Here is a 24,510-nt window from a genome sequence, read left to right as displayed (position 1 = left end):
TGTATATCATGGTAGTGCTCTCTGTCTACCTCTCTCCTACCTGTATATCATGGTAATGCTCTCCGTCTACCTCTCTCCTACCTGTATATCATGGTAGTGCTCTCCTCCGTCTACCTCTCTCCTACCTGTATATCATGGTAGTGCTCTCCGTCTACCTCTCTCCTAGCTGTATATCATGGTAGTGCTCTCCGTCTACCTCTCTCCTACCTGTATATCATGGTAGTGCTCTCCGTCTACCTCTCTCATGGTAGTGCTCTCCTCCGTCTACCTCTCTCCTACCTGTATATCATGGTAGTGCTCTCCGTCTACCTCTCTCCTACCTGTATATCATGGTAGTGCTCTCCGTCTACCTCTCTCTCACCTGTATATCATGGCAGTGCGTTCAGCCTCATAGTCAGTCTGGGAGATTGCACATTCTCTGAGGTACAGCTCCAGTCTGCGTTTCTCCACCAGCCTGTGGGTGGCCTCCAGGATCTGGGTGGCCAGCTCTGACTCACTCCTCTGCTGGGCTCTCCTGGACCCGCTCTTGGCAGTTGTTTCCCAAGCAGAGGACGAAGATTTGGGTTTCTTGCTGATGCCATACATGTCTTCCACCGAGAACTTCCCTCCCTTACCACTGTCACCTCGGTCTCCAGCAAACATGGCTGCTAAAAGTATTTTGACTAAGGTGAAATTGACTGAGCAGATCTGAGCAGATCTTACTTTCTTACTTGCTGCCTACAAGTCCTCTTTCTTCTGCATTTATGTGACCAAAAAGTAGGAAAAAATATGCACACAAAAAACGTTATGCAAACCAGTATCACTGTTACAGATCTACAGGTTTATTTATATTTACATTTACATCATTTAGCAGACGCTCTTATCCAGAGCGACTTATAAATGATGAAGGTAGGATATGGCTGTGATGAAGAGTTCAAAAATCCATCTTGGTCCCACTGATTCAAAACACCTGTTAAACGTCAACGAGTCTTGATAGCGCTTTTCTGATGTCTTAATCCAGAATGCATCTGAGTCAATCCTAAAGTGACAACAACATTCAAACACGGAGACGGACTGAGGAGCATTGCGTCTTTGGCTGAAGATGGACAGAAACAATTAATCCAGAATGCATCTGAGTCACTCCTAAAGTGACAACAACATTCAAACACAGAGACGGACTGAGGAGCATTGCTTCTTTGGCTGAAGATGGACAGAAACAACAATCTACATCTCTCTCTCTCTTTATGTCCCTCTCAGATGAGGGACAGAGGGGGATTTATGTTGAAGCCCCACCAGTTTACATTTACCCAGATTAGCACGAGGCCTGGATGAAAGAAAAATAAGATAGGAACAGAAGACAGGGAGACCAAACCTATCAATCAGCTGTGTTAACATTATGGGAGTCCACACCATATTGAACCCCTCTATTGATCTTTATCTCACACTCCATGGGGATTACAGCCATGCCAGTAGGAGCCAGCTCAGTGAAGGAGTCTAAAGATCTGCTCTCTGACCTTTTACTGGGGCACTGACAAACTCATACTCTTTCATTAGTAGAAAAAACAATCTATTGATCCTTAAATCTATTCATATATTATCCTCCTCGTCAATAATGGATGTGTTATAACAACTGAGGCTCATGTTCTCCAGCTTCCATTGGCTACTAGAGTGAGAGGGTGGCGTCCAGCCAGCAGCTGGTACAGGCATCTGGCCAGCGGTGAGTGTAATTGGCAGGTGCTGGGCTGGTGTTCTGGCTGAGCCCCAGCACTTAATGAGAGAACATCTCTCCTCAATGGAGAAAAGCCTCTTATGGGCCACCACTCCATCTCTCACCGATTAAGTAGGACAGGACAGGATCATCTGGGTGCATCTGCTATGTAATGCAGTGGGCTCCTCTGTCAGTCCATCTCCCAGAGACGGTTGGGGAAGTAGTGAGAGAAAAGAGAAAGAAGATAAAAGAAAGAGCAGATGGTATGAAGTAGAAAGAGGGAGAGAGGCATGCTGCCCTCACGAACATTCAGAGCAACACACATTACTGATGGGACCTAAGAATGATGCCTCAACCAAATGAGTTTCTGAAAAACCAGACTGTTAAGCCTTGTTCACACTGCAGGCCTTAATGCACAAATCAGTTTTGTTTTTCAAATCTATTTTGGACTGCTGACTGTCCAAACAGCAAGTTACAAGTGACCTAATCGGATTTATGTGTGTTCAGACAGCAGCCATTTGCTGACAAGTCTATGCTAGTTGTCATAGTAATGATGGGTGTGTGTGCAATGGTGTAGGCTGATTGGTGGTGGTGCTTGTGCTTCCTATCACTCAGAAGTTATGTACCAAGCTAAGGTGACAACAATGCCTACCAAGGACTTTCCAGTTGCTTTGAATGTTCAAAATCATTGGGTAAGAACACTTTTAATGCCTCAAAGGATAAGATGATTCAACTTTCAAAGCAAGTCCTTTTTGGCTAGCCACAGCAGTCAACTAGCTAGCTAGGTAGCTGTTTAGCTTTCTAGCACATTCCCTAATTTGTTTGTAAACAATTAACAAACTAGTTAGCTACCACATGTTCTTGTCAAACTGTCAACAGAGTAGCTATCAAGCAACAAGATATACCGAATAACAGTCGAAAAACCACTTGAGGGCAAATAAATCAGAGTTGACCGTTCAGACACAAGCCACATGGCCAGGAATCAGATTTGTATCTGACTTGAAATGTGTCTTGAAATATCAAATTCCATGTGCTTTTTGGCTGTTCAGGCTGCAGGAAAAAGAACAGATTTGAATCGGATATGCAAAAAAATAGGATTTGAGTCACTTCAAACTGCCACTCGGGGAGACATTTGTGGATCAATAGTCCTGAGCCCTCATAGAACGCTCAAGTTTTACAGAACAAATGTCCTTAGCAAAACGGCCTGACTTTTACTTGAGATATAGGCTACTATTCTACTATTCTAAACTACAGAAAATATGATTAAGCCTAAAGGAATCTGGAACTCTGTTTGGATACAATGTGAGGTCTGACTGATGACAGCTTTTGAATGCATGAATGAATGAGTGAGCATCAGTACAGAAAAACTTGGTGATTCCCTCAAAGCTCATTGATGTTCCAAAAAACTTTTCAGTTGTTTGAGTGGATTTATCATTAGGTCTATTTTTTATCTGTCTGTCTTGTGCAGGGCCATCAGTTAGCCTCGTGGAGGCGGCAGGAGGGACTATTTCAATGCTGTGTTAGTCCTGGTCAATGCTGCAGTGGCGATTATCTGGGATTAAGCTTCTCTAAGTGCGCTTTTGATTGACTCAAATCACACTGGCAGCTGGTTAAGGTCAATCTCTCTCTTCCCGTTGAACATTACAGACCCCAAGGTTCTCTAACAGCTATGCACCTTAGAGCTTAGGAAACCATGGTTACTAATAGCGAGGGAGAGAGCCAGTGTGAATGCATTACTAGGATCTAGGCTCTTCAAACAGAAATAATGGGTTGGCCTTTATTCTCCTTCAGTGCCTCCAGGACTGCAGTTGAGTACATTTCAGGTTATGTTTCATACTCACATTACACGAGTTTGACCTAAAACACATTTTATTCACTGTCTGCCTATACTGACCTGTGCCTCAAGGCACAGAGGAAGAGGTCAGTCTGGACGATTGAGGCATTTTCTTTTGCAAACACAATGAGTGTGCACATGTGAGCGTGCGTCTGTGTGCTTCATCCCCAATTTGTTTCCCTCAAATAAGTGTCTAGGCTAATCCAGTGCAGCAGTGGAGGCTAATAAGGGAAGGACAGCTCATAATAATGGCTGGAATGGAGTCAATGGAATGGTATCAAACACATCAAAGATGTGGTTTCCATCTGGTTGATACCATTCCATTAACTCTATTCCAGCCATTATTATGAGCTGTCCTCCCCTCAGCAGCCTCCACTGCAGTGCTGGTTATTAGTATTATTATCTGTTACATAACTGTAAAGAGATGTAAGAACCTGGCACATTGACAATCCCACAGATGCCTACAAATACAAACACACACACACACAATAAGTAAAGGAAGCGGATGTGATGTTTTGAGACAGGGTGGACCTGGAAGGGCACAGGACCAGCCAGAGGGCATGGTGACTCCATCTGCAATGCAGCGACAGCACCACCACCATCACATCTGTGGGTAGCCTGAGGCATCCTCACAGCTTAAAGATACGCTGCTGCAGCAGCTGTGAACCATATCGGGTGTTGTTGCCTAAAAATGTATATTTGTGTCATAGTCCTTGGGATGGTAACACCATCAATGTATGCACACCACAAGTCTTTAGAAATGGTAGTATAGAGTAGCATCAACCCTTGTGCAGACCTTCTTCTTTTCTGATTTAAAAAAAAAGTAATGTATTCTAATTAAATTCAACAAATGAATGGTCAGAATGAATTACCAGAACACTAATGGTCACTTCCATCTTCTGCAGTCTGCTGTTCTTTTATAATACTTCCATCTACACAGTACCCCTACTGAAGCTCACTGCTGCAAAGCTTTTCCCCAGTCCCCCATGAATCACACTACATGTTTTAAACATCATCCCAATCAATAACAAAATCCCTGGAGCAAAATTCAATCTTGCCTTAAGAAATAGTTGTAGCAGAACCAATACCAGAGAGTAGTTCAGTGTTTCACAAATAATCTTACTGAGAATATTTGAGAATTCCCTTCATATCATGTTATCAAAGCATACAATAATACGTCAAGAAGGTCTGGCATTAGGCTTGCTCATATATAGATACTGAAAATCGAGAATTTGCTAAATTCATGATTTGACTATCGTCTAGAACTGGTACTCCCACCTATGGAGTTGTTATTCTCATGTAATCCAACAGGTGGCGATAGTCAGCACAACATAATTTGTTAAACCAGACCACCAGCGAAGAAGAACATTCTTTCGTCAACCGTCAAGATGGCTGCTGCGTACATGTCAGCGAACCGGTCCGAAAATGCTTTTAGTACAGCTGATTTGGTACCAGAGTGGGCACAAGAAGAAGTTAGCACTGGGGTGAGGAAATGTAATATAGCACTGTTCACTTTACATAGGTTTGAATGCGTTGCCCAAGCTGAACACAGAGACATTTACATGCCGCTTCAGCTAGCTAGATAGCTAACAATGAGACTGCAGAACTAAGCGCTCGCCATGTTACATGTATCTATCTAGCTAGTTAGCTAGCTAGAGCATCTTACAGCTGATGATGATGTTGCTGCTAGCCAGCTAGCCATTACTGTTTCTTCTTCATAATGTCCTTGGGATTCTTTTCACCAAAATAAAGCGAAAATGTTGTGCTGATTCTTCATGTCTAATCGCAGACAACCATTATGGCAGTGGAGTTTGATGGAGGGGTTGTGATTGGCGCTGACTCCAGAACAACAACAGGGTAAGTTACTTTGGATCAAGCAGCTGTCTCTTACCGGTTTCCTGACCTAATAGAAATAGCTTGCTGATTAAGTCGGCCTCTATTCCATTTTCGTACTAAAAAATTATAGCCAGAGCTGCCTAATACTCCCAATCGTTATTTCTTTCCCCATCTGGTTGTAGTGCTTACATTGCCAATCGAGTTACTGACAAGTTGACTCCCATTCACGACCGCATCTTCTGCTGCCGCTCTGGGTCTGCAGCTGACACACAGGCCGTTGCTGATATAGTCACCTATCAGCTGGGCTTTCACAGGTAACACACCCTAGGGGGCTATGGGGGAGGGGGACAACGATCATTCAACATTGACATACCTCTACACAAAGATCAAAAACTCCTCAGCACAGCTCTCTTGATACCACTCCCAGGATAAAATAAGTGCTTTTAGGACTTTCAAAATATGGTCTTGCGTGTCTGATTCAAGTTATCAAGTTTTAATGTCACATGCACAAGTACAGTGAAATGCCTTTCTTGAGTGTCTGATTCTATATTTATTCACCATGAAATATCTCTCCCTCTGGGCCTGCTGCAGTATTGAGCTGGATGAGCCTCCACTTGTGCAAACAGCAGCCAACCTCTTCAAGCAAACATGCTACAGATACAGAGAGGAGCTGATGGCTGGCATCATTGTGGCTGGCTGGGACAAAAGAAGGGGTGGACAGGTGAGTTCCCAGCATCTGTATTTAGATCATACACTCGAACCACTTTTCCCCCACTGTCTCTGAGAAATGTGTAGGGTCATTCCACCTCAAAAAGCAAAGAAAGGGTTTCAGAACAATCTGAGATGGTGGCGGGCAGGGCATAAAATTAACACCTGCCAAATGCCGGTAGATTTGGGTATTGGCGGGTAAGAATGTGTGTTTCACCAGCCACGTTGGCGGGTGGTCAATTTGCAGGGCTCTACAGTAAGAGCATTACATTTGTGAAAAAAAGAGTCAAGTATGAGCACGTGCGAGTTAGGGTTAGAAAAATTCTGCAGTAGCTGTTTTCAAAGTGTTTCTGCTGTTTTGTTTCATAGCTGTTAATTGCACAAAGAAATAGGAATCCTATATCCCACCTCGCACAAAAACATTGCCTGACAGGGGAGCTGTGTGCAATGAGTGAAGTGCTGATAGATTCCTTTTAGAAATCGCTGTGCACAGGCATAAGTTGGTCTAATTTACTCAAAAGTCTACAAAGTAAGACTTTGTCTTCGTGTCTCTTGGCAGTTTAAATTTAGTTCACAAGCTCAGTTGTTTTTCAATGTTAGTCAGATCGCAAATCTCTCACACAAAGACACACTTGACAGGACTCAAGTGGCCTTGTTTCCTTAAAGGGGCAGCTAAACATTTTGTCGCTGATATTTTGATTAAAAGACTCAGGTCACAAAAAATGAAATGAAATTGAGCAATATACCACATGACTTCTTACTAATACATTTTTTGTTTTAGAAACATTACAAAGCATGGTCATCCGTTTGTGTTTTGTTATGTAATTATGGCAAAAAAATATTTTGGCTGGTAAAAAATCTGAGTGGCTGGTAGATTTTTTAAATCCACCTGCCACAGTGGCTGGTGGACCAAAAAGTACATTTTAGGCCCTGGTGGCGGGTGTCATTGGCTTGCTGAAATGACATGGAACGACTCTACAGTGACCCTTCCCTCCTCTTCCCCAGGTGTACACAGTCCCAATGGGAGGTATGATAGTGAGGCAGCCAGTGTCAGTAGGTGGTTCTGGCAGCTCCTACATCTATGGCTTCATGGATTCTAACTACAAGCCTGGGATGACCAAGGAAGAGTGTCTTCACTTCTGTACCCAGGGTGAGTAGGGCCAGAGGTTGACAGTCTAGCACAGTGGTGGGTAATTCCAATCCTGGAGAGCCGCAGTGTGTGCAGGCAATTGTTCGAGCCCTGAACTAATAAAGCTGATTGAAATATACCTAATAGCGTTGTTTGAAATGTAAGACCTTGATAAGTTGATTATTTGAATCTGTTGGGAAAGAACATATGCCTGCACAAGCACAACAGATCCTGTAGCCCACCTCTGATCATGACACTGTCATTAGGCTGTTTCAAATCTCTTCAACTGCTGCTTTTCTAATCTCTCTTCCCACATTGGTCATGACTACTGAACTGAAAAGACTTGATAGTTGGATATGTAATATGTTGGTTGTTGGGTCACATCTAGGTGTTGTTAATGTCCCTCTCTCAATACAGCCCTGGCGCTGGCCATGGAGCGGGACGGTTCTAGTGGAGGAGTGGCCCGTCTGGCAGCCATCACAGAGGAGGGCCTGGAGAGACGGGTTGTTCTGGGAAACCAGCTGCCCAAATTCTCCAATGCCTAGACAAGGAGCAGAGGGAAGTTCCTTTGCTGTGCAGACAACACACCCCCTTTCAAGTCCATCCACATAAGCGCTATACCTAGTCCTGTGCAGTCATAGGACTTTGGAAAGCCATGTGTTTGTGTCTCACATTTATTTTTGTTTTGCAAATTAAAGATTTGTCATGCAATAAAAAATACTGAACCTTAGATACATTTGTGTTCTCATCCCTCAGGCCTGTTTTGCATTATATATTATTTATTGGAAATGGAGTGAAACTGCACCCAAGATGGGCTATAAAGGATAACTGGAAGAAAGATTTTGTGATTTAGAGAAAGAGCTCCCAGCTCACCTAACCACATTTGTCTGGATGTCACTACAGAATGAAACTAGAGGTTATTCAGTCCAAGCATGGAATGTTTTGCCATTTAACCTACAATTGGTCAGAAGAACATTGGAGATTAGACAGAGATAAAAGGAAAGGTAGCTATGTCTGCAAGGTGACGTTCAGAGATAATTGGCATAACATTTTCAGAGGTGATTGCAGTGAGTTGGAAGTAGACTAACGAGCAACACCATTTCTAAGATGTATTGTGAGTAATGCAGACAGACACCATGGGGATGACTTTTAGCAAAAACTACCCCGAGAAATGTTGCATAAGCATGCGATACTAACTCGAAACGGAGGTGAAGCAAAGGAGTAGATCTATTATGTTGATCTGCTGTGTATTTTCCTTGCGTGCTGCTAATTTTTTTTATGGCACGCGCTCACGTTTTGCGCGGGACTTTTATATAGTTCGTTGACGTTAAATGCCGGCTAGATTGGAAACCGACTGGCTAACGTTAGCCTAATAAAATACATATTTATTTTTGTGGCGTTCTGGTCTGGTATTGGCTAGGATACCTGACAATAGTTTTATTTCAAAAGTATTATTCATTGATTTAAAGGTCACATTCTACATTAGTATTCGTATTTCAGCTGCTCTTCCCTCCCAGGGTAACAATGTGGCACCTAGCAGACACAGTACAAAATAATGATGCTGGGCATATCACTCAGATAGAACAACCAGAGGCAGAAGATGGTGATCAATTCCTCTCGTTTGCCAAGTGAGTTGCTTATGTTGCAAGAATTCTGGATGTATTATTTTGAAAGATAAGCCATTATTTGAGGTGATATGAAGCTTTCTTTGTGTTGTGTTTTCCACACCCTCAGGAGGTCCAAGGTTGTGCAGCGTCAGTGTTCAGAGATGGTGACTGAGCCTAGCCCTCCCCCACAGTCTAGCTCCTTGTCAAAGAGTAGAGAAGATTTCTGGCACAGGATTCTATGTCAGCCAAGGTGGATGTCCTCTTCACTCTCACCACCAACAAGCTCACTATTTTATAAACATATCAATGTTAAGAAATGCTCCAGTCACTCTTACTGATAGAGGTCTGTATGTTGTTCGTTAGTGAAGTGTCTCCTGAGCCCACCACATCCTACAGCCCCTTTCAGATGCAGATGTTATCAAATAAACCTGAAGGACTAGTGAGTAAACCACAGACGAGTAGCCTAAGACTTGGTAAACTTATGTTTCACTGTGGCTGTCATATTTGTTTTTATGGTACAACCTACGGTTGAGGTAAAAAGTTTAAAGATTTGTTTCCATTATGTGCACACGCAGGTTGGCGTGGACATGACAGGATCACCTCCAGCAGGACAGAGAGTTAAAAAGGGGGGAAGGCTGGGTCTAGGGAAGCTACCCTCTCCAGCTGAACTGATGGGCCGGAAGAAGAAGGGGAGGACAGGGAGTGCAGCACAGGGCAGCCAGGTGGTGCAACCCAGGGTGGCAGCAGTGCTGCAGCACATTGGGGACCTCCGCAGGAGACAGAGCTCTATTGACCAGTAAGTGAAAGGCTTCTGATGCAAGATAGTGCAGAGGGGATATTGGAGATGGATGGCCTGAGCCTGTGGCTCGATGGTTTTACTTCTTGGTTTTACTGTGCCCTCAGGGTAGAATGAGGGGAAACAGATTTTAATTGGATGCCATGGGGGAAGAAATGTGGTTATGCATTCAGTGCAGGTGTAAAGGACATCATGCTGCTTGCTTAGCGAGTACCACTTCTTACCGATTCGGCCCATACCTGGCGTGAACTCAGGACCTCTGCCTTGTTAGCACACGTGACCGCCCTCCTGAACCGTCTTACCAGTCAGCGCCACGCAAAAAGCTACTGTAGCTATTCGCTGGCGCAAGTGGGGACACTTCAGGCTGAGGAGTAAGTTTCACACATCCTCATGTGCTACACAGGGATAGAGATTTACAAAGGCAACTCTGAAATGCTGTTGAGTCGTAGTAGAATATCATAGGTGACTGAATAAAACAGAAAAACTCATATTATTTTTACTTTTACCATTGTTGGTGGCCTTTGGAAAATAAGCATTAAATATAGAACCCTAGTTCTTCAAATGAACCAAAACACTATCCTGTCCCAGGTTGAAGCGGGGGAGTTGGTGGGGCTCCAAACCCAGGTGTAAGGCAGAAGAGGGCCGTTCCCAGTGGCCAGCAGAGGACAGTAGCATGTCTCAGGCTCAGCTGGAGCCCAGCCTGGCTTTCAGCACTACAGTGGAGAAGCAGGATGAAGCTACAGACTACCTCAGTCCAACCCTCACTCGTCCTTACACCCAGCAGGAGGTATGGACTCACAAATCTCACTGACTGATATTATATTTCAGAGTAACTGGAATTGAGGAAGCAAATGTGGATATCCCTTATTCTACTGTGATGTCTTTGCAGGGGATGTTTGGAGGATTTGAACAAGCATCCCATCTTGCTCCTGGAGGGAATCCGATGATGTCATTTGTCCTGGCAACTGCTGATAGACAAGCCAAGGGGGGTTGGCAAGGCACTTGTCTGTCCCACAATGAATTCTGGGGCATTGGGCACACTCCAGAGGAGTAATTGTATTTTGGTTATATTTCTCCAAAGCACTTGTACAGTTCACATCGTATAAGGGCTCATTGTTTGTGTTGATCAGATTCAGAGTTTGAAGGATATGTTTTGCCATATTACAATCAATTTTTTCAGATTTTATTTTGTCAGTTCATTATATACCAGATAGTATAAAAAAAGTAAATACATCAAACATAACATTGCATTCCAGTGTGACTAGTATGGTCTTGAACTGGGGAGTGTTATATTAAGAAATATATTAGAGGAAAAAAGGATTTGACTTGGCTGCTCACTCCGCTCCTGTTTTGAAAGACAGAGCCCATCCCTCTCCTCTGAGAAGTTCCCCGAAGGGCTGTTGAGGCGGTCTTTGAGGTAGTGAAGTGTGAGACTGGTGGCATTAGCCTTCAACTGAGTCTATCTCTCAAAGGACCCTTTGACCTTGTTCTGTCAAAGCCAGACAAGCACATAGGCCTGACTAGAAGTGAATGTATTTATGTTTGGCTATCAAGGATGCTGTAAAGTAGGCATTTTCCCTTGAAAGCCAAGCATATACACAGTACCAGTCAAAAGTTTGGACACACCTACTCATTCAAGGGTTTTTATTTATTTTGACTATTTTCTACATTGTAGAATAATAGTGAAGACATCAAACTATGAAATAACACATATGGAATCATGTAGTAACCAAAAATGTGTTAAGCAAATAAAAATATATTTGAGATTCTTCAAAGTAGCCACCCTTTGCCTAGATGACAGCTTTGCACACTCTTGGAATTTTCTCAACCAGCTTCATGAGGAATGCTTTTCCAACAGTCTTGAAGGAGTTCCCACATATGCTGAGCACTTGTTGGCTGCTTTTCCTTCATTCTGCGGTCCAACTGTTGACTGTTAAATTCTGTTGAAGTAATATGGCTACAGTTTCACCTGCCTCACCTAAAGCCCATTCTGGTGGGAAGCTGCTATAGACCACCAAGTGCTAACAGTCAGTATCTGGATAACGTGTGAAATGCTTGATAATATATGTGATATCAATAGAGAGGTATACTTTCTGGGTGATTTAAATATTGACTGGCTTTCATCAGGCTGCCCACTCTAGAGAAAGCTTCAAACTGTAACTAGTACCTGCAACCTGGTTCAGGTTATCAATCAACCTACCAGGGTAGTTACAAACAGTACATGAATGAAATCATCAACATGTATTGATCATATCTTTACTAATGCTGCAGAAATTTGTTTAAAAAGCAGTATCCAAATCCATTGGATGTAGTGATCACAATATAGTAGCCATATCTAGGAAAACCAAAGTTCCAAAGGCTGGGCCTAATATTGTGTATAAGAGGTCATGCAAGACGTTTTGTAGTGATTCCTATGTTGTTGATGTGAAGAATATTTGTTGGTCTGTGGTGTGCGAGCAAACAGGCGCTGCACACTTGACATATTTATGCAATTGCTTATCCCAGTTACTAATAAGCATGCACCCATTAAGAAAATGACTGTAAAAACGTTTAAATCACATGGATTGATGAGGAATTGAAAAATGGTATGGTTGAGAGGGATGAGGCAAAAGAGATGGCAAATAGGTCTGGCTGTACAACTGATTGGCAAACGTACTGCAAATTGAGAAATCATGTGACTAAACTGAATAAAAAGAAGAAGAAACTACACTATTAAACAAAGATAAATGACATAAAGAATGATAGTAAAACGCTTTGGAGCACCTTAAATGAAATTTTGGGCAAAAAGGCAAACTCCGCTCAATCATTAATTGAATCTGATGGCTCATTCATCACAAAACCCACTGATATTGCCAATTACTTTATTTATTTTTTCATTGGCAAGATTAGCAAACATAGGCATGACATGGCAGCAACAAACGCTGACACTACACATCCAAGTACAGTGGGGGGGAAAAGTATTTAGTCAGCCACCAATTGTGCAAGTTCTCCCACTTAAAAAGATGAGAGAGGCCTGTAATTTTCATCATAGGTACACGTCAACTATGACAGACAAATTGAGAAAAGAAAATCCAGAAAATCACATTGTAGGATTTTTAATGAATTTATTTGCAAATTATGGTGTAAAATAAGTATTTGGTCACCTACAAACAAGCAAGATTTCTGGCTCTCACAGACCTGTAACTTCTTCTTTAAGAGGCTCCTCTGTCCTCCACTCGTTACCTGTATTAATGGCACCTGTTTGAACTTGTTATCAGTATAAAAGACACCTGTCCACAACCTCAAACAGTCACACTTCAAACTCCACTATGGCCAAGACCAAAGAGCTGTCAAAGGACACCAGAAACAAAATTGTAGACCTGCACCAGGCTGGGAAGACTGAATCTGCAATAGGTAAGCAGCTTGGTTTGAAGAAATCAACTGTGGGAGCAATTATTAGGAAATGGAAGACATACAAGACCACTGATAATCTCCCTCGATCTGGGGCTCCACGCAAGATCTCACCCCGTGGGGTCAAAATGATCACAAGAACGGTGAGAAAAAATCCCAGAACCACACGGGGGGACCTAGTGAATGACCTGCAGAGAGCTGGGACCAAAGTAACAAAGCCTACCATCAGTAACACACTACGCCACCAGGGACTCAAATCGTACAGTGCCAGACGTGTCCCCCTGCTTAAGCCAGTACATGTCCAGGCCCGTCTGAAGATTGCTAGAGTGCATTTGGATGATCCAGAAGAGGATTGGGAGAATGTCATATGGTCAGATGAAACCAAAATAGAACTTTTTGGTAAAAACTCAACTCGTCGTGTTTGGAGGACAAAGAATGCTGAGTTGCATCCAAAGAACACCATACCTACTGTGAAGCATGGGGGTGGAAACATCATGCTTTGGGGCTGTTTTTCTGCAAAGGGACCAGGACGACTGATCCGTGTAAAGGAAAGAATGAATGGGGCCATGTATCGTGAGATTTTGAGTGAAAACCTCCTTCCATCAGCAAGGGCATTGAAGATGAAACGTGGCTGGGTCTTTCAGCATGACAATGATCCCAAACACACCGCCCGGGCAACGAAGGAGTGGCTTCGTAAGAAGCATTTCAAGGTCCTGGAGTGGCCTAGCCAGTCTACAGATCTCAACCCCATAGAAAATCTTTGGAGGGAGTTGAAAGTCTGTGTTGCCCAGCGACAGCCCCAAAACATCACTGCTCTAGAGGAGATCTGCATGGAGGAATGGGCCAAAATACCAGCAACAGTGTGTGAAAACCTTGTGAAGACTTACAGAAAAACGTTTGACCTGTGTCATTGCCAACAAAGGGTATATATTGAGTAACTTTTGTTATTGACCAAATACCTATTTTCCACCATAATTTGCAAATAAATTCATTAAAAATCCTACAATGTGATTTTCTGGATTTTTTTTCCTCATTTTGTCTGTCATAGTTGACGTGTACCTATGATGAAAATTACAGGCCTCTCTCATCTTTTTAAGTGGGAGAACTTGCACAATTGGTGGCTGACTAAATACTTTTTTCCCCACTGTATATCTGACTAAACTATGAAAGACAAGCATTGTAATTTTGAATTCCATAACGTAAGTGTGGAAGAGGTGAAAAAAAGTATTATTGTCGATCAACAATGACAAGCCACCAGGGTCTGACAACTTGGATGGAAAATTACTGAGGATAATAGCGGACGATATTGCCACTCCTATTTGCCATATCTTTAATTTAAGCCTACTAGAAAGTGTGAGCCCTCAGGCCTGGAGGGAAGGAAATTTATTCCCCTGCCTAAGAATAGTAAAGCCCCCTTAACTGGCTCAAATAGCCGACCAATAAGCCTGTTACCAACCCTTAGTAAACTTTTGGAAAAAATGGTGTTTGACCAGATAAAATGCTATTTTACAGACTTTCAGCACGCTTATAGGGAAGGAAATTCAACAAGCACAGCACTTACACAAACGACTGATGATTGGCTGAGAGAAATTGATGATAAAAATATTGTAGGGGCTGTTTTCTTCAGTGCGGACATTATCGTGTTCTTTAATGGAAGCCTCTCCAATAAAATCCAGATAGAATCAGGAATTCCCCAGGGCAGCTGTCTAGGCCCCTTCCTTTTTTCAATCTTTACTAAGGACATGCCACTGGCTTTGAGTAAAGCCAGTGTGTCTATGTATGCGGATGACTCAACACTATACACGTCAGCTACTACAGCAACTGAAATGACAGCAACACTTAACAAAGAGCTGCAGTTAGTTTCAGAATGGGTGGCAAGGAATAAGTTAGTCCTAAATATTTCAAAAACTAAAAGCATTGTATTTGGGACAAATCATTTACTAAACCCTAAACCTCAACTAAATCTTGTAATGAATAATGTGCAAAATGAGCAAGTTGAGGAGACTAAATTGCTTGGAGTACCCTGGATTGTAAACTGTCATGGTCCAAAAAGTTGATACAACAGTAGCTAGGATGGGGAGAATCTGTCTATAATAAAGCGTTGCTCTGCATTCTTAACAACACTATCAACAAGGCAGGTCCAGCAGGCCCTAGTTTTGTCACACCTGGACCAGGGCCGGCCCTCCCATTAGGCAAGATTAGGCAGCCGCCTATGGTGGCACTTGAATTTGGGGCGGCATTTTGACAATTGGCTGCCGCCCTCCGGCGCCCCTGATCGGGTGCTACACCGCAGACGGCACCCCAGCCACCAGCTCATAGCGTTGCTGCTGTTCCCGCCCTCACCCCATTCCCGCTTCTCCCCAAGTTCACTCCCACTATCCTTGGTAGCTATGGTGATGTGTATGTTTATATGGGATTATCCAATTGTGAAACATTAATAAAAATGAATCTGCCAATTAAATGATTGTTTTGTTTTTTATGTTTGTGTATGAGGAAGACTATTAGTGATTAAGGCAGTAGCCTAACCTAGCCTGTTAATGTTAGCTAGCCACTACTAGTGGATATAATTTTAGCTAAAGGTAAACTATAGAGATTTGAAACAATTTGCTACCATGTCTAAGAGACAAAAACTATCAGGAAGCGAATATTTTAAAAAAATGAATGAGAAAAGAGGCAGTCTCTAAACCAAAGAAATTCGCTGCTGAAATGTATCAGTTTGCAGCAATGTCCATCAGCTGGTGTGGAGAATGGCAAGCCTCTGAGGACAGGCCATTCATTCGCGGAGAACAACAAGCCCCCGTTCGCTGATTCTAGCAGCGAAGAGGGAAACCCGGAGGAGTTCGAGCCATGCACTTCCACTGATGATGACAGCTCTCTGGCTGGACAAGAACAGGTGGTTGCACCATTCCTAGCCACACCTCCAAACAATGCCGGCGAAGACCCTACTATCTTGGACCCGGACTCAGATTTGTCGCTCCCCGTCCCCGATGACAGTGGTGGTGCTGCTGTTAAATCCAACTCCCAGACAAAAAACATAAAAGATCCCGGTGAGTGGCCAAAATATATGAATGGATCTTTACGGGATATGGTACTGCAGGCTGGGCCACATCAGGACAAAGAAAAGGAAAGAGGCCACTTTAGGCGGAGACTAAATAAATAAATGCTGAAACTGATGTTGGACAATGAAATTCGCTATGTAAATAAAAACAATTAGTTAAGGCTGGGTCATTGACATAAAGCTTCTTTTACACTTCTCCAGCGAAACGAGGCCCGCCATGCATTTATGACAGCACTTGTTTCTACAGCTCAAATGATCTCACTCTTTTGTACAGTTCTACAGGAATATTAAAATATATGTTAAATATGTTATATAATAGTGTAATGACCTGACTAGATCATAAAAGAACAACTGTCCAGACAGAGGATTGAGTTTACGAATGGACGGTTTATTAAACCAACTTTACACAGGCTACTGTTTGGCCGTAGCCCACGCCAAATAAATGAAAGATAACCCACAAGCCAATCGTGACCTTCTCTTGTGAAGTCCAGACGTAAAAAGAGAGAGAACAAAGGCTAAACCTGGTCTTAACTTCCAATGCTCCATCCCCCTGCCCAACCCCCCTCCACGCCACTCCGCCAACCACCAGGATGCCCGGCATCAGAACATTCCAGGCATTCCCGTGATTGGCAGATAGCAGGTTGATTGACATGTCGGACCCCGCGAACACTGGGTACTGGTAGGTACAACACAACCATCTACTAGCCTAACACATAACACACAGCTGTCTGTGCGGGTCGCTACACAGCCCCCCCACCACAAAGTCCCTCGTCCCCGAGGGAACAAACAAAGTCTCTGAAGCGACCCGGAGGTCTCCTTTGCCTGCGTGGCTGTGATGGCCGCAGAGTGCCCCTCTGGGAACCAGGGGATGAAGGCAAGGACATGGGGGGACAAGGAAGCGGGAACGGGTAATACAGTCCGTGGCTCTGGGGAACCACGCGGTGACACAGGGGGAGTGGGCTGTCTGGAGCCTTGTCTGCGGCACCTGGGGGTGGGTGCCTGGAGAATGTCATTGCCAGAGAGGGGAATTGTGGGGGTTCCTGGGGTTTGGGGAGAAGAGGCCCCTCTATATGGGGCTAACCTGTCCCGGTGCAGTGTCACCTTTCTCCCCCTGGGAGGAAGCCGCACCCGGTAAACAACCTCCCCTACCCTCTCCAGGACACTGCAGGGTCCCACCCAGTGACTGTCCAACTTGGGGCATCTGCCTTTTTCCTTAGCGGGCTGTAGACCCAGACCAGCTCCCCAGCCACAAAGTGCCTTCCCCGGGTGTGCACGTCATAGTTCCTCTTCTGCCTCACACCTGCATTCAGCAGCTGCTCTCTGGCGAAGGTGTGGGCTGTCTCCAGGCGGTCCTGGAGTCTCCGGGCATACTCCGGCCCCGGGGAAACATGAGGGCTATCCAGGGGCCGATCAAACGCCATCTCCGCAGGGGTACGGATCTCTCTCCCCAGCATGAGGAGGGCAGGCGTGCAGGAGGTGGAGTCTTGGACAGCGGAGCGGCATGCCATGAGGACCATAGGCAGGTGCTTGTCCCAGTCACGCTGGTGTTTGGAAGAGACGATGGCCAGCTGCTGTCCAAGCGTTTTTGTTGAAGCGCTCCACAAGGCCATCACTTTGAGGATGGAGAGGAGTAGTGCGGGTCTTGTGCATACCCAGCCTCTCACACATGGTGGCGAACACACGGGACTCAAAGTTTCTGCCTTGGTCGCTGTGGATGGACTCTGCAGCTCCAAACCTGCTGAACATCCCGCTGTCAGGGCGTCGACGATGGTCTCTGCCTCCTGGTCAGGCAGAGCATAGGCCTCGGGCCATTTTGTGAAATAGTCCATGGCCGTGAGCACCCAGCGGTTTCCACTGTCTGTGGTGGGGAACGGCCCAACTACATCCACTCCCACCCTCTCCATGGGAGCCCCCACTGGGAACTGTTGGAGCTGAGCATGAGAGCGGCCTGGGGGGCCCTTTCTCGCTGTGCAGTTGTCACAGCGGCGGCAAAAGTCTTCCACATCCCTCTTGTGCTGCCCCCAGTAAAAGCCCTGACGGAGGCGGCGCAGTGTTTTTGTGACCCCAAAGTGTCCAGTCCCCACCCCCCATGAGTACTCTGGAGCACAGCCTCCCGCAATGCTTTTGGGACCACCACCTGCCACCTCTCCTCCCCGTAGCTGACTCCTTCCATGCCCGCTGTAACACGCCATCAGCCAGCCGCAGTCGCTCAAACTTTGACCACAACCCTTTGGTCGTGAGTGAGAGCGCTGTCACCTCTTCCCATGGTGGCCTCACCTGCGCCTCTACCCACTGTAGCACTGGCTGTAGGTCTGTGTCCCGTCCCTGCTGCTGCCCCCATTCAGCCGACGCCATGTCCCGTCGGCCCTGTACTGCAGACGGCTGCTGCCACTGTGAACGGAGAGAGGGACGGGAGAGAGAGCTGTGTGCAGAGGAGGGGGTCTGTGCCACAGTGTGTCGGGCGAGCGGGCCTGTCTGCTGTGAGCTGCAGACTGTCGACGTGGCTGAATGGGGGCAGCAGCAGGGACGGGACACAGACCTACAGCCTAATGCCTGGGGAAAAGTCACACCCAGATGTGGGGGAGGGGGGGCAGCCATGAGTCTCTGCTGCTTTAACTGTTGGAGTAAAGGGTTTGTTGGGTTGAGTGAATGTGACATTAGGGGCCATGGTGACCTCCGGCCCTCCCTGGAAGCTCAGTGTGCCCCTATTTAGGTCTAACTGGCAGCCTGTGCTCCTAAGAAAGTCCAACCCCAGGATACAAGGGTCCTGCACAGCCGCCACCCACACAGGATGACGCACAGTCCTGCCCCCTACTGTCAGAGTCATTATTCCCTTCCCTTTCATGGGTGCCAGCTCACCTGTGACTGTGCGGAGCTGCACAGTTGTAGGCTCACACTGAGTCCAACCTGGCACAATATCTGGCCTCACCAGGGTTACTGTGGACCCAGTGTCCACCAGGGCGGAGCAGGGCACCCCCTCCACAGTGACAGGGACATGACAAAGTCCCCAACACAGGTCCGGCCCACCACAACAACAGGCTCCATCCGCTTGCCCTCGTCTGCTTCTGGGGGAAGTGGAGCCTTGCTTCCCCGTCTGTGCCGGTGGGCTCCTCCTGAAGAAGATGGTGGTTGGGATAGAAAGCCAGGGGTCCGCACTACCCGGTCTATGCGGACCCCGAGCCGTTTCCCTGAGCTCTGGGGGACATGGGGCAATCTCGGCGCAGATGGCCTGGCTGGCCACAACCCCAGCAGACCCTGGGACCAGGGCGTGTGTTTCGTGCCGCCTGTAGCGACACAGCACGAATTAGTTCTGTCATTTCAGCCACCCATGCAGGCTTTTCCGGCTCCGGGCTGCTCTGCCCCCCAGCTCGCACAGAGGGTCTGTCTCCTGCACCCCCACCAAAGCCCCAGCTGAAGCCCCAGCCCACACCAGCTCCCTCTCCAAAGCCATCTCCAAGGCTACCTGCAATGACTCAGGATGAGCCAGCTGGGTCTGTATGCGCAGCTCCGTAGGAGAGAGCGCCTGTATGAACTGGTCCCGTGCTAGCTCGCTCTGCACGGAGGGGGGCATGTGAGCATATGCCCGCCGAGAGAGGCTCTCAATGTCATTAGCTAGCACCCGTAGAGGCTCTCCAGGCTGCCTGCGTCTATTACTCAGTTCGGAGCGCAGTAGCCCGGGCTGTACACACTGTCCATAGCGCCTCCTCAGTGCTCCCACTAAAGCACCATAATCACGTCTGTCCTCGGGGCTAATCAATATCAAACAGGCCAGAGCTTCATCCGTGAGGCATAAAGCCAACTGCAGTGCCCTATCTTCATCCGACCACCCCCTAAAATGAGCTAACAGTTCAAACTGAGCATGAAAAGCTTCCCAATCCGCCTTACCGGAATACTTCGGGGTCTTAACGGATACGGACGCAGCCGGGAACTGGGCGCCGCCATGTTTGTTTACATCCTGAGCCCCAGATTCCTCGTCCCGTCGCGTCGACGTCACTCCCCTTCGGTCCGCCCACCAGAATCCGCGCGAAACACAGTCGACAAAGCACTCATGCCCGCTTCAGCCGCCATCACTCTAACGTCCTCCCTCAAGCGGCCTCTGGGCTCCGATGCCCTGGCGATCTCCTCAGCCAGAACCCCCGACGTCCATGCACACGCACCTCCTTGGCCATAATCGTCCCTACCTCCACCTTCACTTTCGGATTCCCTCGAAGCATCTTCAACCCCCGTTCTCACCTACGGTAGCTAGCCACAGAAGTCAGCTAGCTAGCTGGCTAACTTTTATCAACGTTTTTACTTCTGACACCAATGTAATGACCTGACTAGATCATAAAAGAACAACTGTCCAGACAGAGGATTGAGTTTACGAATGGACGGTTTATTAAACCAACTTTACACAGGCTACTGTTTGGCCGTAGCCCACGCCAAATAAATGAAAGATAACCCACAAGCCAATCGTGACCTTCTCTTGTGAAGCCCAGACGTAAAAGAGAGAGAACAAAAGCTAAACCTGGTCTTAACTTCCAATGCTCCATCCCCCTGCCCAACCCCCCTCCACGCCACTCCGCCAACCACCAGGATGCCCGGCATCAGAACATTCCAGGCATTCCCGTGATTGGCAGATAGCAGGTTGATTGACATGTCGGACCCCGCGAACACTGGGTACTGGTAGGTACAACACAACCATCTACTAGCCTAACACATAACACACAGCTGTCTGTGCGGGTCGCTACAATAGTGTTATTTTTATTGTAATTGAAACAATAATGGGATCGTGCCATGTGGGATAACAGGTGGCATATTATTAATAAGAAAGTCGGTTTCCTACTATAGGTAGTTGGCTGCAAAGTGATAGCAACATTGTAACTCTCCGATGCACGGGGTTAAAGTAAAATTCCCTTCTGCCTGGTAAGGGACCTCCTAAATTATATGTGCACGCGTGCACCAACATTTTTTATGGGCATAATCATAGAATTACATATATAATTGGAGCCTATTTCTTCCTATTCCAAAAAATAAGTGGTAAGCCTACCTGTTTGACAGACACAATTATGCTATCCATAGATGTCGGTATAGCCAAATACTCCAATACTGTCGCATGCACTGATTAAATACCTCGGTGCCTGGGAAGGGCTTGGTGTGTTTGGTTAAAACCAGGGCTCGAATTGAGTGAGGGTATCACATACCCGTTGTTAAAGAAAAGGGCAGATTTTTTTCTCGCACCTAGAGCGGCAGAACGTCCAGGGCCGGCTCTGAACTGGACTACTGTTCTGTCATATAGTCAGGTGCCCCAAAGACGGACTTAGGAAAATTGCAATTGGCTCAGAACAGGGCCAACGTGGTCAAAAGTTTTGAAAATGACACAAATATAAATTTTCACAAAGTCTGCTGCCTCAGTTTTCATGATGGCAATTTGCATATACTCCAGAATGTTATGAAGAGTGATCAGATGAATTGCAATTAATTGCAAAGTCCCTCTTTGCCAGGAAAATGAACTTAATCCCCCAAAAAACATTTCCACTGCATTTCAGCCCTGCCACAAAAGGACCAGCTGACATCATGTCAGTGATTCTCTCTTTAACACAGGTGAGAGTGTTGACGAGGACAAGGCTGGAGATCACTCTGTCATGCTGATTGAGTTAGAATAACACACTGGAAGCTTTAAAAGGAGGGTGGTGCTTGAAATCATTGTTCTTCCTCTGTTAACCATGGTTACCTGCAAGGAAACACGTGCCGTCATCATTGCTTTGCACAAAATGGGCTTCACAGGCAAGGATATTGCTGCTAGTAAGATTGCACCTAAATCAACCATTTATCGGATCATCAAGAACTTCAAGGAGAGAGGTTCAATTGTTGTGAAGAAGGCTTCAGGGCGCCCAAGAAAGTCCAGTAAGCGCCAGGACCACCTCCTAATGTTGATTCAGCTGCGGGATCGGGCCACCACCAGTGCAGAGCTTGCTCAGGAATGGCAGCAGGCAGGTGTGAGTGCATCTGCACGCACAGTGAGGCGAAGACTTTTGGAGGATGGCCTGGTGTCAAGAAGGGCAGTGAAGAAGCCACTTCTCTCCAGGAAAAACATCAGGGACAAACTGATATTCTGCAAAAGGTACAGGGATTGGACTGCTGAGGACTGGGGTAAAGTCATTTTCTCTGATGAATCCCCTTTCCGATTGTTTGGGGCATCCGGAAAAAAGCTTGTCTGGAGAAGACAAGGTGAGCGCTACCATCAGTCCTGTGTCATGCCAACAATAAAGCATCCTGAGACCATTCATGTGTGGGGTTGCTTCTCAGCCAAGGGAGTGGGCTCACTCACAATTTTGCCTAGGAACACAGCCATGAATAAAGAATGGTACCAACACATCCTCCGAGAGCAACTTCTCCCAACCATCCAAGAACAGTTTGGTGATGAACAATGCCTTTTCCAGCATGATGGAGCACCTTGCCATAAGGCAAAAGTGATAACTAAGTGGCTCGGGGAACCAAACATTGACATTTTGGGTCCATGGCCAGGAAACTCCCCAGACCTTAATCCCATTGAGAACTTGTGGTCAATCCTCAAGAGGCGGGTGGACAAACAAAAACCCACAAATTCTGACAAACTCCAAGCACTGATTACGCAAGAATGGGCTGCCTTCAGTCAGGATGTGGCCCAGAAGTTAATTGACAGCATGCCAGGGCGGATTGCAGAGGTCTTGAAAAAGAAGGGTCAACACTGCAAATACTGACTCTTTGCATAAACTTAATGTAATTGTCAATAAAAGCCTTTGACACTTATGGAATGCTTGTAATTATACTTCAGTGTACCATAGTAACATCTGACAAAAATATCTAAAAACACTGAAGCTGCAAACTTTGTGAAGATCAATACTTGAGTCATTCTCAAAACTTTTGACCACAACTGTACACAGAGAGCTAACATTAATAATATGCATGTCAATCTCTCCTGGCTCAAAGTGGAGGAGAGATTGACTTCATCACTACTTGATCTGTGAGAGGTACAGGTTGAATGCACCGAGCTGTCTGTTTGAACTACTGGCACACAGCTGGGACACCCATGCATACCCCACAAGACATGCCACCAGAGGTCTCTTCACAGTCCCCAAGTCAAGAACAGACTATGGGAGGCGCACAGTACTACATAGAGCCATGACTACATGGAACTCTATTCCACATCAAGTAACTCATGCCAGCAGTAAGATTAAAAAACAAATAAAAATACACCTTATGGAACAGCGGGGACTGTGAAGCAACACAAACATAGACACATGCATACAAACACACAATAACATACGCACTATACACACATGTACACATGATTTTGTGTTATAGATATGTGGTAGTAGAGTAGAGGCCTGAGGGCACACCCTTAATATGTTGTGAAATCTGTTATGAATGTATTGTAATGTTTTTTAAATGTATAACTGCCTTAATTTTGCTGGACCCCAGGAAGAGTAGCTACTGCCTTGGCAGCAGCTAATGGGGATCCATAATAAATGCAAATACAAATACAAACTAATTCTAAACCATCTCAATTGGGTTGATGTCGGGTGATTGTGGAGGCCAGGTCATCTGATGCAGCACTCCATCACTCTCCTTCTTGGTCAAATAGCCCTTAAACAGCCTGGAGGTGTATTTTGGGTCATTGTCCTGTTGAAAAACAAATGATAGTCCCACTAAGCGCAAACCCGATGGGATGGCGTATCGCTGCAAAATGCTGTGGTAGGCATGCTGGTTAAGTGTGCCTTGAATTCTAAATAAATCACTGAGTGTCACCAGCAAAGCACCATCACACCTCCTCCTCCATGCGTCACGGTGGGAACCACACATGCGGAGATCATCCGTTCACCTACTCTGCGTCTCACAAAGACACGGCGGTTGTAACAAAAAATCTCAAATTTGGACTCATCAGACCAAAGGACAGATTTCCACCGGTCTAATGTCCATTGCTCGTGTTTCTTGGCCCAAGCAAGTCTCTTCTTCTTATTGGTGTCCTTTAGTAGTGGTTTCTTTGCAGCAATTCGACCATGAAGGCCTGATTCACACAGTCTCCTCTGAACAATTGATGTTGAGATGTGTCTGTTACTTGAACTCTGTGAAGCATTTATTTGGGCTGCAATCTGAGGTGCAGTTAACTCTAATGAACTTATTAGGTGCAGCAGAGGTAACTCTGGGTCTTCCTTTCCTGTGGCGGTCCTCATGAGAGCCAGTTTCATCATAGCGCTTGATGGTTTTTGTGACTGCACTTTAAGAAACTTTCAAAGTTCTTGAAATGTTCCATATTGACTGACCTTCATGTCTTAAAGGAATGATGGACTGTCATTTCTCTTTGCTTATTTGAGCTGTTCTTGCCATAATATGGACTTGGTCTTTACCAAATAAGGCTATCTTCTGTACACCACCCCTACCTTGTCACAACACAACTGATTGGCTCAAACGCATTCAGAAGGAAAGAAATTACACAAATTAAC

General features: G+C 45.7%; 2 protein-coding genes across 2 annotated transcripts; both read left to right on the top strand.

The window, feature by feature from the left end:
- The first annotated feature begins 4,878 nt into the window (after positions 1-4,878).
- On the top strand, positions 4,879-7,924 carry LOC121541890 (proteasome subunit beta type-6). The gene is made up of 6 exons (XM_041851262.2): positions 4,879-5,005; positions 5,311-5,378; positions 5,540-5,671; positions 5,949-6,078; positions 7,071-7,215; positions 7,612-7,924. Exons 1-6 carry the CDS (start codon positions 4,910-4,912, stop codon positions 7,737-7,739), a joined length of 699 nt encoding a protein of 232 aa, XP_041707196.1. The 5' UTR covers positions 4,879-4,909; the 3' UTR covers positions 7,740-7,924.
- Positions 7,925-8,526: 602 nt separating this feature from the next.
- Positions 8,527-10,840, top strand: LOC121541223. The gene is made up of 6 exons (XM_041850198.1): positions 8,527-8,822; positions 8,929-9,051; positions 9,165-9,240; positions 9,377-9,597; positions 10,186-10,384; positions 10,487-10,840. The coding sequence occupies exons 1-6, from the start codon at positions 8,719-8,721 to the stop codon at positions 10,649-10,651; spliced, it is 888 nt and encodes a 295-aa protein (XP_041706132.1). The 5' UTR covers positions 8,527-8,718; the 3' UTR covers positions 10,652-10,840.
- Positions 10,841-24,510: the final 13,670 nt, after the last annotated feature.

Source organism: Coregonus clupeaformis, chromosome 27, assembly GCF_020615455.1.
Source record: "Coregonus clupeaformis isolate EN_2021a chromosome 27, ASM2061545v1, whole genome shotgun sequence".
NCBI lineage: Eukaryota > Metazoa > Chordata > Actinopteri > Salmoniformes > Salmonidae > Coregonus > Coregonus clupeaformis.
The sequence above is the reverse complement of the archived record's forward strand: the minus strand, read 5'-3'. Positions and strand labels throughout refer to the sequence as shown.

Coding starts and splice junctions, on each gene's coding strand:
- LOC121541223 (XM_041850198.1), top strand. CDS start 8,719: ATGTGGCACCTAGCAGACACAGTACAAAATAATGATGCTGGGCATATC. Junction 8,823..8,928: donor CAATTCCTCTCGTTTGCCAA/GTGAGTTGCTTA, acceptor CCACACCCTCAG/GAGGTCCAAGGTTGTGCAGC. Junction 9,598..10,185: donor AGACAGAGCTCTATTGACCA/GTAAGTGAAAGG, acceptor ATCCTGTCCCAG/GTTGAAGCGGGGGAGTTGGT.
- LOC121541890 (XM_041851262.2), top strand. CDS start 4,910: ATGGCTGCTGCGTACATGTCAGCGAACCGGTCCGAAAATGCTTTTAGT. Junction 5,379..5,539: donor GACTCCAGAACAACAACAGG/GTAAGTTACTTT, acceptor ATCTGGTTGTAG/TGCTTACATTGCCAATCGAG. Junction 6,079..7,070: donor ACAAAAGAAGGGGTGGACAG/GTGAGTTCCCAG, acceptor CCTCTTCCCCAG/GTGTACACAGTCCCAATGGG.